This window comes from Symsagittifera roscoffensis, chromosome 3, assembly GCF_963678635.1.
Source record: "Symsagittifera roscoffensis chromosome 3, txSymRosc1.1, whole genome shotgun sequence".
Lineage (NCBI taxonomy): Eukaryota > Metazoa > Xenacoelomorpha > Acoela > Convolutidae > Symsagittifera > Symsagittifera roscoffensis.
In genome coordinates this window covers 83,800,735-83,816,037 of record NC_087064.1, presented here as the reverse complement: position 1 = coordinate 83,816,037, position 15,303 = coordinate 83,800,735, and the positions used below count along the sequence as shown (strand labels likewise).

The 15,303-nt window shown below is 36.3% G+C and overlaps 2 protein-coding genes across 2 annotated transcripts in view; both read left to right on the top strand.

Moving 5' to 3' along the window:
* Window positions 1-15,303, top strand: part of LOC134842870 (programmed cell death protein 6-like) — a 417,453-nt gene that overhangs the window by 129,652 nt on the left and 272,498 nt on the right. The window lies entirely within an intron of this gene.
* Window positions 6,409-14,818, top strand: LOC134842440 (WD repeat-containing protein 55-like). The gene is made up of 6 exons (XM_063858782.1): window positions 6,409-6,609; window positions 6,816-7,133; window positions 7,401-7,579; window positions 8,438-8,569; window positions 11,760-11,947; window positions 14,525-14,818. The coding sequence occupies exons 1-6, from the start codon at window positions 6,424-6,426 to the stop codon at window positions 14,719-14,721; spliced, it is 1,200 nt and encodes a 399-aa protein (XP_063714852.1). The 5' UTR covers window positions 6,409-6,423; the 3' UTR covers window positions 14,722-14,818.

Below are 15,303 nucleotides of genomic sequence, written 5' to 3'. Positions count from 1 at the left end.
TGCAATTAAAACTGAATCTTTAGACGTGTTCATGATAATGGTCTGAAAGTACCGATGACGATTTTATTTTTTTCCACATCGTTGGTTTCTTATTGTCTTTGATTAAGTGCTTGTGACAATTTTTGGATAAAAAGGCCTCAAAATTAGTGGGGTTTTTGCAACATCGGATCAATTCTTATTAATATCATGCCAAACCTTGGCCTCAAACTTTCCTGAGCAAAAATAGGCATGAAGTTTTGGTACTTTAATGGAGACTACTCTTTTGTGATTCAAAAATAGTTTTATGATTTGGAGCTCTTCAAACGTCTTGATTTTCTGAAAAAATCTGGGTTGACTATATGATTTTACTTGCGAGAGCAAGTAAATACTTTTAATCGGGAAGTAGAATTTTTTGTCGTTCTTTCTGTGGAAATTGGTTTTAAAAAATTACTATTGATTGGTAAAAAGTACCTTAAGTTGCTTTTTTCGTAGTTCTAGTCAAGAAATCACGAATGTGTGGAAATTGAAGCAATGATTGAATGAATGAATGAATGAATGAATGTATGTATGTATGTATGTATGTATGTATGTATGAATGAATGAATGAATGAATGAATGAATGAATGAATGATTGAATTGATGAATGCGTCTTATGTCGCGTCTTTGTTGTTTTATCATTAGTTCTTTCTCTTTTCAGATATTACTTGCACCATGTCAAATCCAGATGAAGATATCCCGGTCAACAAAGACCCTCCGCCAGGCAGTGACCTCTCAATCTCAATAGCTCTAATCATCATCATCATAATGTGCGCTTACCTAGTTTTAATCTTGATCATCCTCATGATCAGAAAATTAATTCTGGCCAAAGGATTCTGCCAAGATTTCCACATTTGCGGAAACGCGAAAGGCGATGCTGGTTTGTGCGAGTGTTTGCTACCATGTGTGGAAGCACTAGACTGTAAATTACCAACACTCAATAGCGGACTGGATGCTTGTTGTCCGGATACAAAACTAGATGTGGGATCCTGTCTGATGTGCATACCATGTGGAAGAGACGGAGAGAGTTGTTGCAATTTCGGAGGGTTCGACTGCGTCACAGGTTATACGGGCGAAGATGCAGACGGCATTAATTGCGTCTGTTTCGAGCTGAGAACGAGACCACCAGTAGAAAATATGAGTCGCTAGTTGAGTCAATAACTTTCCTAAACACTATTGACTTCAAATAAAGTTATCTTCTGTACAATTGTCCATAGAATGGTGTCCTCTCAATTACATTTCTCATGTAAATATAATTTTCAAGTCTGATTTGTAGTCTATAGGAATTATTGTACAAATGTTTCAAATATGTACATAAGCTGTTGAAATTGTCTAAATGTTTGTACTGAAGTTTTTTCATTCCATTTCAGGTATAGAATTGGGCCAAAGCTTTTCGATGACATAATTTTTAGCAAGGACGCTTTGTTAACTCAAAGAATATTGCATGCATAGTATTTCTGGGCGGGGACTCGAGTCAAGGCCGTTGTCGTCCCAAACTGGTCGTTACGTCTGCCAAAGTGGGCAGAATTAGTCGTTTAATTTGAACTGATCATAAGTTAAGCTACCAAATCTTTCACTGACTCTTTTAGAGAAGTTGTTAAGCAGACAAAAAGTAAGCTTAAACAAACGTATAACACAAACTTCGAAGGCTCATAATTGTCAACAGATTTGATCAAAGTGTCAACCGTAAGTGGCAGATACATACATCAGCGAGTGATTTTCAGACATGTTTGTACTGACAAAAAAGTCAAGTACTTGGTTTGATTTGAATTCCTGCTCTCGAGATACGCTTCTATTTAGCAAAATCCATTTTTTCGTTTTTTAGTTGAACAGCCGTCATCCGAGGTTTTCTTTAAGTAGCTTCGGTGCCAAAATACTTTAAATTTGAAGAGTGCGCGACACAAAAATTATTTTTTTGTTTAAACATGCCTCAAGAGCTTCATTGTCATTATAAACCAATGCTATGATGTATAAACGAGTTACGGTGAATACTTCGAGCAAATATATTGGTCACGGTTGGAGGGGTCACACTCACAGTAACATCCGCTTTCTCAAGGTGGGACCGGCTGAAGCCAAATGGATGACATCAACCTCCCCCACGGTTGGTACTGCATTGGGCAAGACCGGGGGCTAATAATAATAAAACAAATATATTGGCGTTTTCGAGCAAATGTGCTTTTTGAATATGAGCGGTTCGAGTTTTTTCATATCCATATTTTGTTCTGACCATTTGAAAAATAATGAGGAACTTTGTATTCAAAATCAGGTACCACAACTAATCATCGGATTGGTTCGAATGATCCATTATATTGAAGCTTTTTCAGTTTGGATTTTAGGCTAATAAGGTCAGGCTAAGCAGGCTTAAAAGCTTATTCGTGCTTAATTTAAGCTGTTTCACTGGAGTTAAGTTTTAGGAGTTTTTAAGCGCCAGTCTTACTCTTTTTTGCAACTTTTTTGCTCGAGTCATGTTTTTACAAAAATTGTTTTCCAATTGGGCTATTTTACTATTTATGATTAACGAATCTGCCTAAGTTCTATTTTTCGTTTTAATCAGACCACACAGAAAAAGCGACACTAATTTGAAGAAATTTTTTTTGTTCGTTTTTTAATACTATGTTCGGAACATTCTGTGCTACTTGCACAATTACCGGTTATCCTTGTTTACGCTTTTATTTAGCTAACACAAACAATTGGGAATAGAATTTATGTGCGGTTAACAGCTTCTTATTTTTGAGTCTTGAACGTAGTGAATACTCTTATTTATGTCTTGGTATTTTTTTTAAGGAAAATCTCTAAATTCTGAAGATTTGTTTACGCTGAAGTTTGGTTTTTCATGGCTTGGCTTTTGATTTCTTTTTCAGTTCACTTCATTTCCTTTGTTGAATGAATGGTAAACTCCACTATTGAACATCAAATGTGTAAAAGTCACGAAAAATGTGATCGACCACTAGTAGTTTCGAAACAGGATTTAATATTTCAGATTTCCAAGCGTAGTGAAAAAAAATTATTTTTTTAATCCATTTTTCTTAAATTGGATTAATTTTATCAAATGAGTGTCAAGCTTGAATTTTCTTTAGTTTCAAGAAACTTAAAGGCCATATTTTTTTGAAATTGGAAAGTTTTTCATAAAACAAGTCAGTGTTTTACTTTCTGTATTCTTGCGTTCATGACTGTCCAACTGCCTGTTGGCTATGTTCAGATATTTGTTTTGCGCTGAGAAAATGCCAATTTTAAGGGAAGGCAACGGCCTTCGGTTAAATTACCGCCGAAAATTGTCCTTTTGCGGGCGGCAGTTTTTCTGCCCTCTGAAATAGTTTTCGGAATACTGTTTTTGGTATTTTTTTTCTGCTTAGTTTTCATAGCGTGGGCTAATCTCTTCTGAGTTTTTCAACACGGGTTCATTCGAATTTTCGGTAAATTTTATTATTTTTTGCATAAGTGTTTCAGCCGATTTTGTATGGTTTAGTTACTTTTACTACCTCATATATCTTTTCAAAGCAATCAACTGTTTTTTATTTGATTTTGGACTCGGTGGACTTGCCTAATAACTAATTTAACAATCTATCTATTTTTCAATTGGCGTTTCATGTGTCACATCTTTGAGAAATCCCTATGTTGACATGTTTAAGCTTCTTCAACGCATTATTTTTTTTGCATGTTTAACGAAAGAATCTTTAGACGTTTAAGCTCTCTCGTATGTTTAAATGCTTCAGAAATTTCACTTGGCACATGTTTAAGAAGTGGATATTTTGGTCTTTCAGAAGGTCACAGCATTGCAAAGGTTGAAATGTTCAATCAAGTAGACGTTTTGAAATCTGTTGGAGCATGAATGCCTTTTTCCTACATTCGCTTCGTAAAACTACAGAAATGTTTGTTTCACATTTTATTAAATTAAGTTTGATTTTGTCAATCCATTAATTGGTTGCTGTCAGGGTACACTCAGGGTTTGCGAATCTGGTGTACAAGTATGACTGCTCAAATCTTTTCGGTTTTCGAGATATGGCGTTTTTTATGATTTTTTTTCAATTTTCATTTGCTAAAACTTAGATATAAAAAACTACGAGAACTTCAACTTCTCAACCCTGTAGTGGAGCGATGACGGGGTACATAAAGTAGTTGCAATACTGGCGTCGATGAATGACTGCTCAAATCCTTGTTTTCGAGATATTGTGTTTTTTTATGATTTTTTTTTCAATACTTAGACAAACAAACTAACCGTACTAGAAATTCTCAACCCCAGAGTGGAGAGCTTTCAGAGTACACTCATATATTGCAATCCGATGTCCAAGTTTCATGTTCAAATCCTTTTGCTTTTCGAGACATGGCGTTTTATATGATTTTTTTTCATTGTTTCAAAAAAATTAGATATTAAAAAACTAGCCGAACTTGAAAGTCGCTTAAGTAGGGTGCAATCAGGAGTTAACAGTCTGGCGTCTAAGTATGATTGCTCAAATCCTCCTTGGTTTTCGAGATATGGCGTTTTTTATGATTTCTTTTTTTTCCAGAAACTTCAGATACAAAAAAAAACTAACTGAATTTGAAATTCTCAACTCTATAGTGGGGTGCTGTTAGGGTACACTGAGGGTTGCAAGTCTTTCGTCCAAGTGTGACTGCTCAAATATTTTTGATTATCGAGATAATGGTGGTTTTTTTATTTTTTAAACTTGTTTCAAAAAAATTTAGGTTTAAAAAAATTTAGTTTTTTGTCAGGGTACATTCAGGGGGTATTGTCAGGATATAAGTTTGGCCTCTAACTTATACTGCTCAAATATATTTTGTTTCCAAGATATGGCGTTTGTTATGATTTTAAAAACAACTTAGGTTTAAAAACAACTTATAGAAATTGAATTTCTCAACCCTATGGTGGGGTGCTGTCAGGTTACATAATAGGGTAGCAGTTTTGCCTTTTTATTATCTCAGCTCGAATCGAGTTTTTAATGAAGTGGAAACCCATGATAGATGAGCCCAGTTTATCGTCACAGTTGTTTTAATTATCGCTGTTTTACTACATACTTTAGAAAGCTCTTACGTTCAACGATTTTTTTGAAGCACCCTAGGTGCGAGTCATGCGCTAGTTTATTTAATTTATTTCAAATGTTTTGGAGGAGTTTTAGCGTTTTGTCTTGAGTATTTTCTCAATGTGTTGATACAAACCTGGCATTAGAATGTTTACCTAGTATGTGTTCCGTATAATTACAGTACATGCGTAGTGCATTAGTATGACTCTACTTTTTTTCAATCTAACTCGCCACTAAAAGTGCTCATTAAATAATGCTTTTGCTTTATTCACGTCACGATCTGTCACATGGGGAATTCTATAGAATTTGATTCTGCTTTATTTGGGGCGAGTGTTTGTCGATAGTTAAGATTCGTAGCTGAGAGGGAAGTACGCGAGACTCCAAATCTCGAGGTCGCAGGTTGTAATCCGTCAGATAGCAAAAGTCTCTCTAATTCGAGGCTCATTTTCTTTGTGTACAGCTGCGTTTTTGAGTTGAAAGTTAATTTTTTTTACCATTGTTCCTTGAGTTAATTGAAAATGTTCTAACTGTCTGTATGATGTGTTTTAATCTTCCATCAAATTTCATGCAAGGGAGTCGAAAAAGCCAGGATCCCTTCCCTGGCGAGCTGAAAGTTTTCTTGTTTGGGAATTTGAGTCATCTTGCTTAAAAATACTGTGGTATGTGCGGCGGCTTAAGGGGGGATATTCTCAAAATAGGGTCTTGATATTGTTCTGGGAGCGCTCAGGAAATCTATCTGGTCGACGTAAAAAAAGATCCAAAAGATCGTTTTGAAATTTTCTAGCTGTGCAAAAATCCCAGAACGGCCATATTTGGCGAAAAAATTAGCCGAATAGACTTTCTAGAAAGTATGCAAAATTGCCGTTATAGGGTTTTTTTAAAGTTTTGACCAAAAATGTAGCGATTTTATGAACTTTTTAGGGTTGGCAGCCAGAAATGAATGCAGTAAAATAGCGCCAAAGGGACCTTTTGAAAAATTTTGGCAAGCTTTTCGGTACGCTGCTGGTTCTACGAATCGTAATTATGATGTTATATTCAAAATAGTAATTAGAGATTTCATGTCTAAAGTTTGGGTGAAAAATGAGAATCTATTTTAGTAATCTGGTCGATTTTTTGGTCTATTCTGATCTGGCCGAATGTTAAAAAAGGTCCTCATACTCACCATTGTTCAATTATTGCTCATTTCTGTTATTGTGAGCAAACTATGCAGTAGATTCACTCTGTAAAACTTGCTTGACGAATTAATTACTGCGAGGTCGCTGTGCTGAACGATTTGACTGTCGGAAGTAGCATGAAGTGCTGATGCTCATTTAGGTTAGTTCACATTAGGTCTCTGAACATAGCTTCATTGCATAAGTGAAATTGACGCAGGGCCCAGTTTCAGTGTAAAATGTCCGCTAGTGATTCCAGTGAGTTTGAGGAGAATGCGCCCGACTGGGACAAAGAAGAAAAAGGTGTGATTGAAAGGAAAAAAGAATGTGACCACAAACTACCACTGGCCTTTAAGCTGAAAAGACACCCTTGTCACTGTGTGTGTTTGCCCACATCACCTCATGTGGTTGTTGCAGATCACAAAGTAAGTAGCTAATTAGTTTTTCACTCACCGTAAGTTCATTCACGTAAGTTCCATGTGAGGCCGGAGGTGGTCTGATTTCAAAAGACCACTCGCAAAACAACACAACTCGCAAAATCTCACGAAAAAGACAGCTCGCAAAAAGAGACAACTCGTATAAAACTCGGAATTTCCCTTTAATCTAAATGTGAAACAAAAACTTGTTTTAGGGTGTGATTTCTGTGTTACATTACGACTCGTATGTTGAAAGCAGCTCTAAGTCTCAAGATCCAAACAAATCTCAATTACCCCAAGTGTCACTGAAGTGTGTTGAGAAGGCGCACAATTCCTTTTTCTACCTGGACTCAAATGCAAGCAGTACTCAACTGGTCTCAGGGGGTGACGGGAGGTCGATAGTGCTGTCAGATATTGAGACTGGTTTGAAGCCAGTTGTGAGGATCTCCAAGGCGCATGGCAGTTCCATAAGTGCCGTGTGTTGGTACAACGATAGCTGTGTAGTTACGGGAGATACGAGAGGGAGAATTAAGGTAGCAGGCTCCCTAAAAAACTCCTTGCGAATTTTGAATGGCCTTTTTTGTCAACTAGTTTTCATTTTGATTTTAAAAAATGGAACTTTTGGGGCTATTACACCGCGTTTTTTGCGCTCCCTGCATGATAGTTTGTTTTGGGGTTAAACGCACCAAAATTACTTTAAGAGTGTGCCAATTTTTTTCATCAGTTGAAGAGAGCTTAAAAGTGATAGATCCGTCCGTTCTTCTTTTACCCGTGCATGATAATTTTTTTTAACATTTGAGGCGTTTGATGTTCGCATGGGGAACAGTGGAAAGAGGAGGAGGGTGTTCAAGTTCTACGAGCACGAGGGAGAAATGACTGACTTCTCTGGAGACTCAGCCAGGAGACTCCTGTTCGCCTCCTCCACCGACTCCACAATGTCCACCATAGACTTCAGGAGGACACAGTACAAAATGCAAAGGTGTATTTCTCCATAATTTCATAATCTTTTTTGCTGCCGCCAGTGGTCATAAGCATAAGGTATAAGTGAACGAGTTTTTAAGGCTAACCCTTATCACAATTTTGGCGTAAAACTTTTCAATTTTTATTTTTCGTGTAGATATAGCTGTCAAAAACAGCCTGAAAATAACTTGTACATCCAATCGCAAACCATTGAGCTGACATGCATTATTACTGGAAGCAGATATCTTCCGCCAAAAAATGAAAGATGGCAAATGAGCTTTTGAATTTTTTTTTTTTGGTTAACTGATTTTTGTTCGACCGCTTTCAAAGAGTGCCTCCAATTTCGACTACCTCAAGGAAAACTAGTAGGGGGTTAAAAGGAGAACCATATCAAAGCCCTATTGGTTGTGAATTTGATTTCAAAAAAAATTGCAGAAGTTCTGTGCCGAGAAAAACTCGTCGGAATCGTAGCGCTTCTTAGACCAAATTAAATAAACGCTGACAAAATTTTTGATTGGAGGATCACGCCCAAGTTGACGTAGTTTTTTAAAACTTTATATTGGCTATTAACTAACACTTGTGCATTTTTCGGCTAATTCAACCGCCCTTTTGAAAAAAATAAACAAATTTTTTTCTTTTATTTTGATTTTTTCTTCAATCAGTGTAGTCGGAACTATCTGTGCTTCTCGAAGAGTAACGGGCTATGCTTGTTACTTTTACCCTACTTCAAATTGTTTAATCTAACTTGTTTAATCTATTAACAATTGACGAGTGACGATGCGCATGCGCAGTGTTTGATAGCTAGAATGTTGTTGAACTACTCTGTTCTGTATCTTGCCCTTACCATCTGTTCATGTCTGTGTTTGGTTTTGTTCAGTCAGCCCAGTAGTAATGGGGAGATGCGGAGTGTGTTGGTGATGGGCGAACAGGAGAGCAAAGTGGTGTGTGGCTTGTCCGATGGTCACGTCCAGATATACCAGAAGGGATACTACGGGGTACACACTGAGAGGTAACAGCCACTCATTTCAACCCATTTCTATTAAAACGGCTACTTACAATACGCGCCTGACTATAAACAGTACCAAAGTGTTAGCTATATTCGTTTCGGTCAACAAATTTGAACCAAATTATTCAACCTAAATTGCTCACTTTGACGAAACCAATTTTTCACTCTCAGAAAGTAAAAAAGTAATTAACTTGAAACGCAATAGTTTTTGACAGAATAAGTTAAAAACTGAGGCGAGATAAAAAAAAACACTAAAGAATCATGTCGAGAAAAAGCCGAAGCGAAGCCGAGACCTGCCGAGATCTGATTTTACCTCAAACTAATCGAGACTTTTATTTTACAGAGGTTATTCACTGCCTGCTGACAAAATACTGGTCTTCTAAACTGTCTCGTGATTTTGTGTTTTCGCTAGACATCTAAACTTCGACAATTTATTTTCAGTTTTTTACGTACAACTTTCTAAGTTTCAATATAGGAAATTATTTAAGTCGCATGGTTGTTTTCTTTAAAAAGTTTTACAAATTGACCACTTCCAAATTTATGATTTAGGTATTATTTTTGATTTCTTTTGACTAAAAATGATTTCGATAAGGCTCTCAAAAAAAGAATGACTTTCAAGTTCAAAAGTAGATTTCATTTTTTTGATTTCCTACTGGAATAAAAAACAAGCCATTGACTCAGTTTTCTCTATTTGGTTAGTTTTACTAGTTAAATTACTCGGGCGTAGTGTAGTGTGGTTGATAACACGATGCAAATTTTTTTCCAACCTGAGTCGCAACTAAAAGGGCTAATTTGGTGGTCTTTTTGAGTTTGAAGGTTGCCTTAGCAGTATATTTACCTTTGCTTTGACATTAGATTATTAAGAAGTTAACTCAGTTGATGCTTTCTGAATATGTCAATTGAACCAAAAAAAGCTATTTGTTCTATACAACAGTATAATAATTAATTATCTAACACAATATGCTTCGCGAGATTTTCGAAATGCATAATTTATACGCAATTTAGTTTTATATACTCTCATTTATTACATGCAAAGTAAGTGTGCTTGGCTTTACTTTAATAAAACCAAATTTTTACATGTTTAATTTTTGCATTTTAAAGCCTACATTTTTGCCGCTTGCTTGCTCGTGTTTGCGAAGTTGCAACTTCGCCTCTCTGTGAATAAATAATCACTCATAAAAAATCCTTGCATTTTTCTTCCAAATTGACATCTTTCCAAACTTTTCTTCAAAGTAATTTTTTTGAGTTTCCTTGGCAGGTAATGATAATTTTCATGATAATTAATTGTGGTTTCTGCAATTTGCATGGGATTTCTGAAAAGCTATCAGGCTAGGCCGTTTCTATTATTTCCCTGCCTTTCGGACTGATTGTTTTTGTTAAGCGAAGCTCTTTTAACTCAATTCTGCTGGTTATGTTTCAAACATTGCTATCAGAAACTGTGGGTTAGTGGTAAACTCTTTATATCTCTGCGTAAATTTCCGTTCGATTTCTGACTTAGTTTTTACGTTTGCGATTAGCAAGTGTTATCAAATCGGAGTATAGATTTTTTTCGGGTTAACAACTAGTTTAACAAAATCAGTTTTATCACTTATGACGCTGCTATGTAGGTGGCATGCTCAATTTAATAAAAATTCAAATTCAACTACCGGGTGGTTACTAGATACTACTGATATATGCTATATTTAGAACTCAAATCATTGTGTGTGTAATTATAGAGTTTCGATACTATTTTTCTGCCATTGTTTTTTCGGCTTCATGGTTGTCGACTTAAGCTCTGTCGGTTTAGTTTTCAAATTATGAAGTCCACTTTGCACACGCTATTTTTTTATAGCTATCTAAGATCCAATGTAGGTGCTACATGCAATTTTTCAAATTTGGTTTTTTGATGATTTTTTTGTCGTTTTTGGCGGAGTTTCATCTAATCGGCTGTCGGCTTTATTTCAGTCGGCTTGCTTACGATTTTTTCCTTTAAATTTCCAGCAATAGCTGGCTGGCTTAAAACGTTAGTTGAAGTCAAACTGATTTTGTTGTTTGTTTGATTTTCCAATGTGACTTTTAAAATTTTTTCTAGACATACATTTTTTCCATCGCAATTGGTGCGAAGCTCTGCTTCGACTCTGTATAATTTTGTTTCGTTTTCACTTCATGCGTCAGTTGTAACCTTACTCGAAGTTCTGTAATTTTGAGCTTCATTTTGCTTTCATCCTATAATTGTTGTATTGCAAGTGGTGCGAAGCTCCGCTGGGCCTCTGTGTAAACGCATGCCAATTTTGATAATTTAGCGCACCTGAAACAAGTTAGACCCCTAAACAAGAAACTAGCGCATTGATTTTTATTAAAACTCAATGAGCGTAGTTACGACTATTGTATATAGGTCGTGATGATTTTTTTGTTTGTTTTTCAGGGAAAAGTCTTAAAATTCGGTCTCGCTCAAATTTGATTTTTCGCGCCTCGATTTTCGGTTTCCTTTAAGGTCAGTTCATTTCCTTAGTTAAAAAAGGGACAGTAAAAGGGTACGAACAACAAAAATGATTTCTTCAAAATTCGGTTTTAATCTTCAGAAATCCCAGAGGAATGAAAAATTACCAATGGATCCAGTTTTTTCAAATAAGGTTAACTTTATCAGATGTCGATCTTTATTTGTTCTCGAAATTCAAAGAGCTTTAAGGCCATAATTTTTTTCTTGGTATTCTCTGAAATTCGAAAGTTCGTTTTTTTACTTTTTCTCTGTTGGCTATGCATATTTTGTTAGCTATTTTTGTGAGAAGTTAAAAGTGAACGGTTTCGGGTGCAATAAGATTCGCAAGGTCACCGATATTGCTAGTAATTTGCATTTACTATTACTTGATCTAGTTTTTAAGTGTCACGTCGTTCGTGTTTTTGAAACCAAAAACGTGTTCAGTACATCAAAAATGTTAAATGAGACTCCATTGATCTCAATTTTTTTTCAAGGTTATGCCATCCAGATAATGAGATGACTGAACCCTTTACTAAATCACAAATTACGATATTTTTTGTAAGCCAGCAATTTAGTGACATGCACCTTTACTTATGTCTAATTTATGCGCAAGCTTGAATGGGACCAATATTCAGCTTTCACAACAATTTATCAAGATTCAAGAGTTGTTTAATGAAAGGTATAACTGAAATGTTTATGGCAAAATGAACTGTTTATTTTTGAAATGTGTCATAGCCTTCCGATCTTCGACCAGATGCCGAACGGACGAGCAGACCTCAATTTGGACAAGATGCGGGCGATTGGTGACAATGTGTATGCAGTAAGTGACGACAACGGGCACATATTCGCCTACAGTCTCTTTCCGAACAGGCGACTGACCAAAGTGGGGTGCCACCGTCTCGCCACTGAGTGCTTCGACTTAGGTGAGATTTAGACAGAATTGCAAACCATGCAAATGACAACTTCCTGTCATTGAATTGCTCCTGCAAAAATCGATATGAGGCATCGTTTGAGCAATTTCAATCATAAATGGGTTGCGATTCAAAAAGAATTTCTGACCGTGCTTTCACATTGAATATAAATGCATCCAGCCATATTGGTACAGAAAAACTCACCTTTGAACAAGAGTAGCTGATTGTTGTAGAGACAGCATAGAAAGTTCGTTATATTCAGAAAATTAATTGAAAAATGGGGTGTAAATGAAGAAAACTCTTTTTTTTTCAAGCTTTCGGAAGTTTTCAGATTTTGCAAACGTCTTCAGCGCAGAAATGGAGCTATCAAAAGCTTCAAGGACTTGTTACATGAGCTTGATAAACGTATAAAACAGTTTTTAGTCTGTTTGAAATAGAAAATAATGAAGAATGTCGAAGTGAAGAGTGGGTCTTCACCCTTAATTCACTAAGAAGCAAAAATTTTAAACGATTTTCTCGATACCAAAAGAATTTAGGATCTTCGTTTATCTCGACGGAATGGCGACTCAAAGGGCTTTAACATGTTATATCACTCGACGTCTTCTGACCATAATTCGCGCGGAACCTGATGTTGCGCATTTAACTAGAATTGCCGGTTGCTATGGATACAAGAAGGTTCCTATCACCGTGCATTTTGCAAAAAAACGTACCAAAAAAAACATCCAAACGCGATTAGATTAGCAAGGGGGATCAAGTTAACATCCCCCCCCCCCAAATAGACCTCTGTTAAGTTAAAATACTCCAGCCCAGCGTTGAATTTAAATTAATTTTGATAAGCTCTGCATGTAAAGTGCTCTATTCTGATTGGCTGAAAATTCGAACTCAGAACCAAGTTGACATCCTCCCCCCTAAACCGATTTGGGGGCGGGGGGGGGGGTTGTTGGGGGAGGATCTTAACTTGATCCAGCAAGAGTATTGCAACCGCAAGGGCAATACCTTTGCTAAGACTGTTTTTCCTGTTAAAAAACTCGCAGAATTCGCCCCTGTTGTCTAGTTAAGTGTTTCAACCTGCTTCATAATGATATTTCAAATCCAGTGTTTGATTCTCCATTTGGCGCTGAGGTAACACTCATATTTGAGACGACTAGGGGTGGAAGATCGAGTCTGAGCCGGACCTGTACTTTTTGCTAATTTTCCGCTTCGAAGTTCAATTTTTAGACGCTGGTTAAGAGTAATGAACGTTGTGAGTACTCTTATATTGGTCTTGCTGTTTTTTTTGTTTTATTTTTTCAGGAAAAAGTCTTAAAATTTGTTCACGCTCAATTTTGATTTTTCGCGGATTGACTGGTGATTTCTTCTTAAGTCGACTTCAATTCGTTTGTTGAAAGAAGGCGAACTCCACTATCGAACAGCGAAAGTGTAAAGGTAACGAAAAACGTGATCGACTTCTAATTTTGAAAATGGAAATTAATTATCAGATTTCCCAGCGAAATAAAAGTTTTATCGATTGATCCAGTTTTCTCAAAGTGGGTTTAATTTAAACATTAGTGTAAATTGTTCTACAAATTCAAAGAGCTTCAAGGCTAACTATTTTTTTCTTCGAAATTCATAAGTTGAAGATAAATGAAAAAACACGTGGTTTTTTTTCAGTTTCCTTGCATTCATTACTCCTTTCCAACTGGCAGTTGACTTTGTTGTTTTTCTGTCGGATTAGTTTGCATAGCATGTACTTTATTTAGGATTCTACCAAGTTCAAGCTAATGTTAAGATACCGCTGTCAGTGGTCTTTCTGTATGAATTTTCAAAATAAGATAGTTTGTTTTTGGCTCATTATCTTCAGTTTTTTCTTGTTGACAAACCTACACGATTTTGTTTCCAAAACTTTCATCTTCTTTAAAATTTATTGTAGATTTTCTGAACAAGTAATTTTGGTGGCTGGTTTTGGGCTGCTCAGAAAAATAAGCGTTTTAATTCTTTAGAGTAATGAACGTAGTGAAGACTCTTATATGGGTCTTGCTGATTTTTGTTTTGTTTTTTTTTTCTCAGGAAAAGTTTTTAAATACTGATGCACTTAGTTATAATGCACTTTTTTAGTTTCAATTGAAATTCATATGCTGAAAATGACGTAAGTAGCACTCTCCAAGTACTAACGTGGAAATGGCGCGAAAAAGAACGTGAACGATTTCTAGTTTTGAAAGTGGAATTGATTTTTAGATTTCTAGCAGAATAATAACTTTTCTTGTTGATCCAGTTTTGTCAAGTTGGGTTCATGTTATCAAAAAAGCTTCAATCATAAGTTGTTCTAGAAATTCAAAGAGCTTAAAGGGCATTTATTTTTCTTTTTGAAATTCGAAAGTTGAGATTTTTTCAATAAATTCAATGTTTTTTTTGTATGTTTACTTGCGTTCATTACTCTTTTCCAATCTTCGATTGGCGATGTTTTTGAATTGGATGTTGCGTGAATGTCGGCTTTGCTTCTTTTTTACATATCGATCGAATGAACCCGAAAGGTCTTGACCCATCTGGCTTTACTTGTGGTAATTGAAAAAGTAATTTGATTTCTAGTAATAATGTTTATTTTCTATGCAGACTACTCTGGCAATGTGTTGATCTCGTGTGGGGCCGATAAGCTCCTCAAATTCTGGGATGTGTCTGTGTTGGCTGCTTCTGAGATTCTGGAGCAGAGGAGCAAGCAGACGACCAAGCAACAAATACTAGCGATCCGCAAGTGTTTCGACCCTGCTGCCGCATTTTTTGCAGATCTACACGACTCAAACGGAGCATAAAAACGCATTAAACTAGCTTCAAGCTGTAAATTATGCATCAAAATTGACTGAAATTTGTTTTCTGATTTTGCGTTGTTTCAGAATTTACTTCATAAAACATGGGAGTCAAATATTTAATTTCAAATATTGCAGAACGTAGAGCTGACCAAGTGAAGGGAGTGAAATTTTAACGTTGATTTCTGCAGTTGGACTGCTTGCTTCACTTTCCATTTCTTTTGAGGCTGCAGATTCAATATTGCAGAACGTAGAGCTGACCAAGTGAAGGGAGTGAAATTTTAACGTTGATTTCTGCAGTTGGACTGCTTGCTTCACTTTCCATTTCTTTTGAGGCTGCAGATTCAATATTGCAGAACATAGAGCTGACCAAGTGAAGGGAGTGAAGTTTTAACGTTGATTTCTGCAGTTGGACTGCTTGCCTCAGTTTCCATTTCTTTTGAGGCTGCAGATTCAATATTGCAGAACGTAGAGCTGACCAAGTGAAGGGAGTGAACTTTTAACGTTGATTTCTGCAATTGGACTGCTTGCTTCAGTTTCCATTTCTTTTGAGGCTGGAGATTCAATATTGCAGAACGTAGAGCTGAC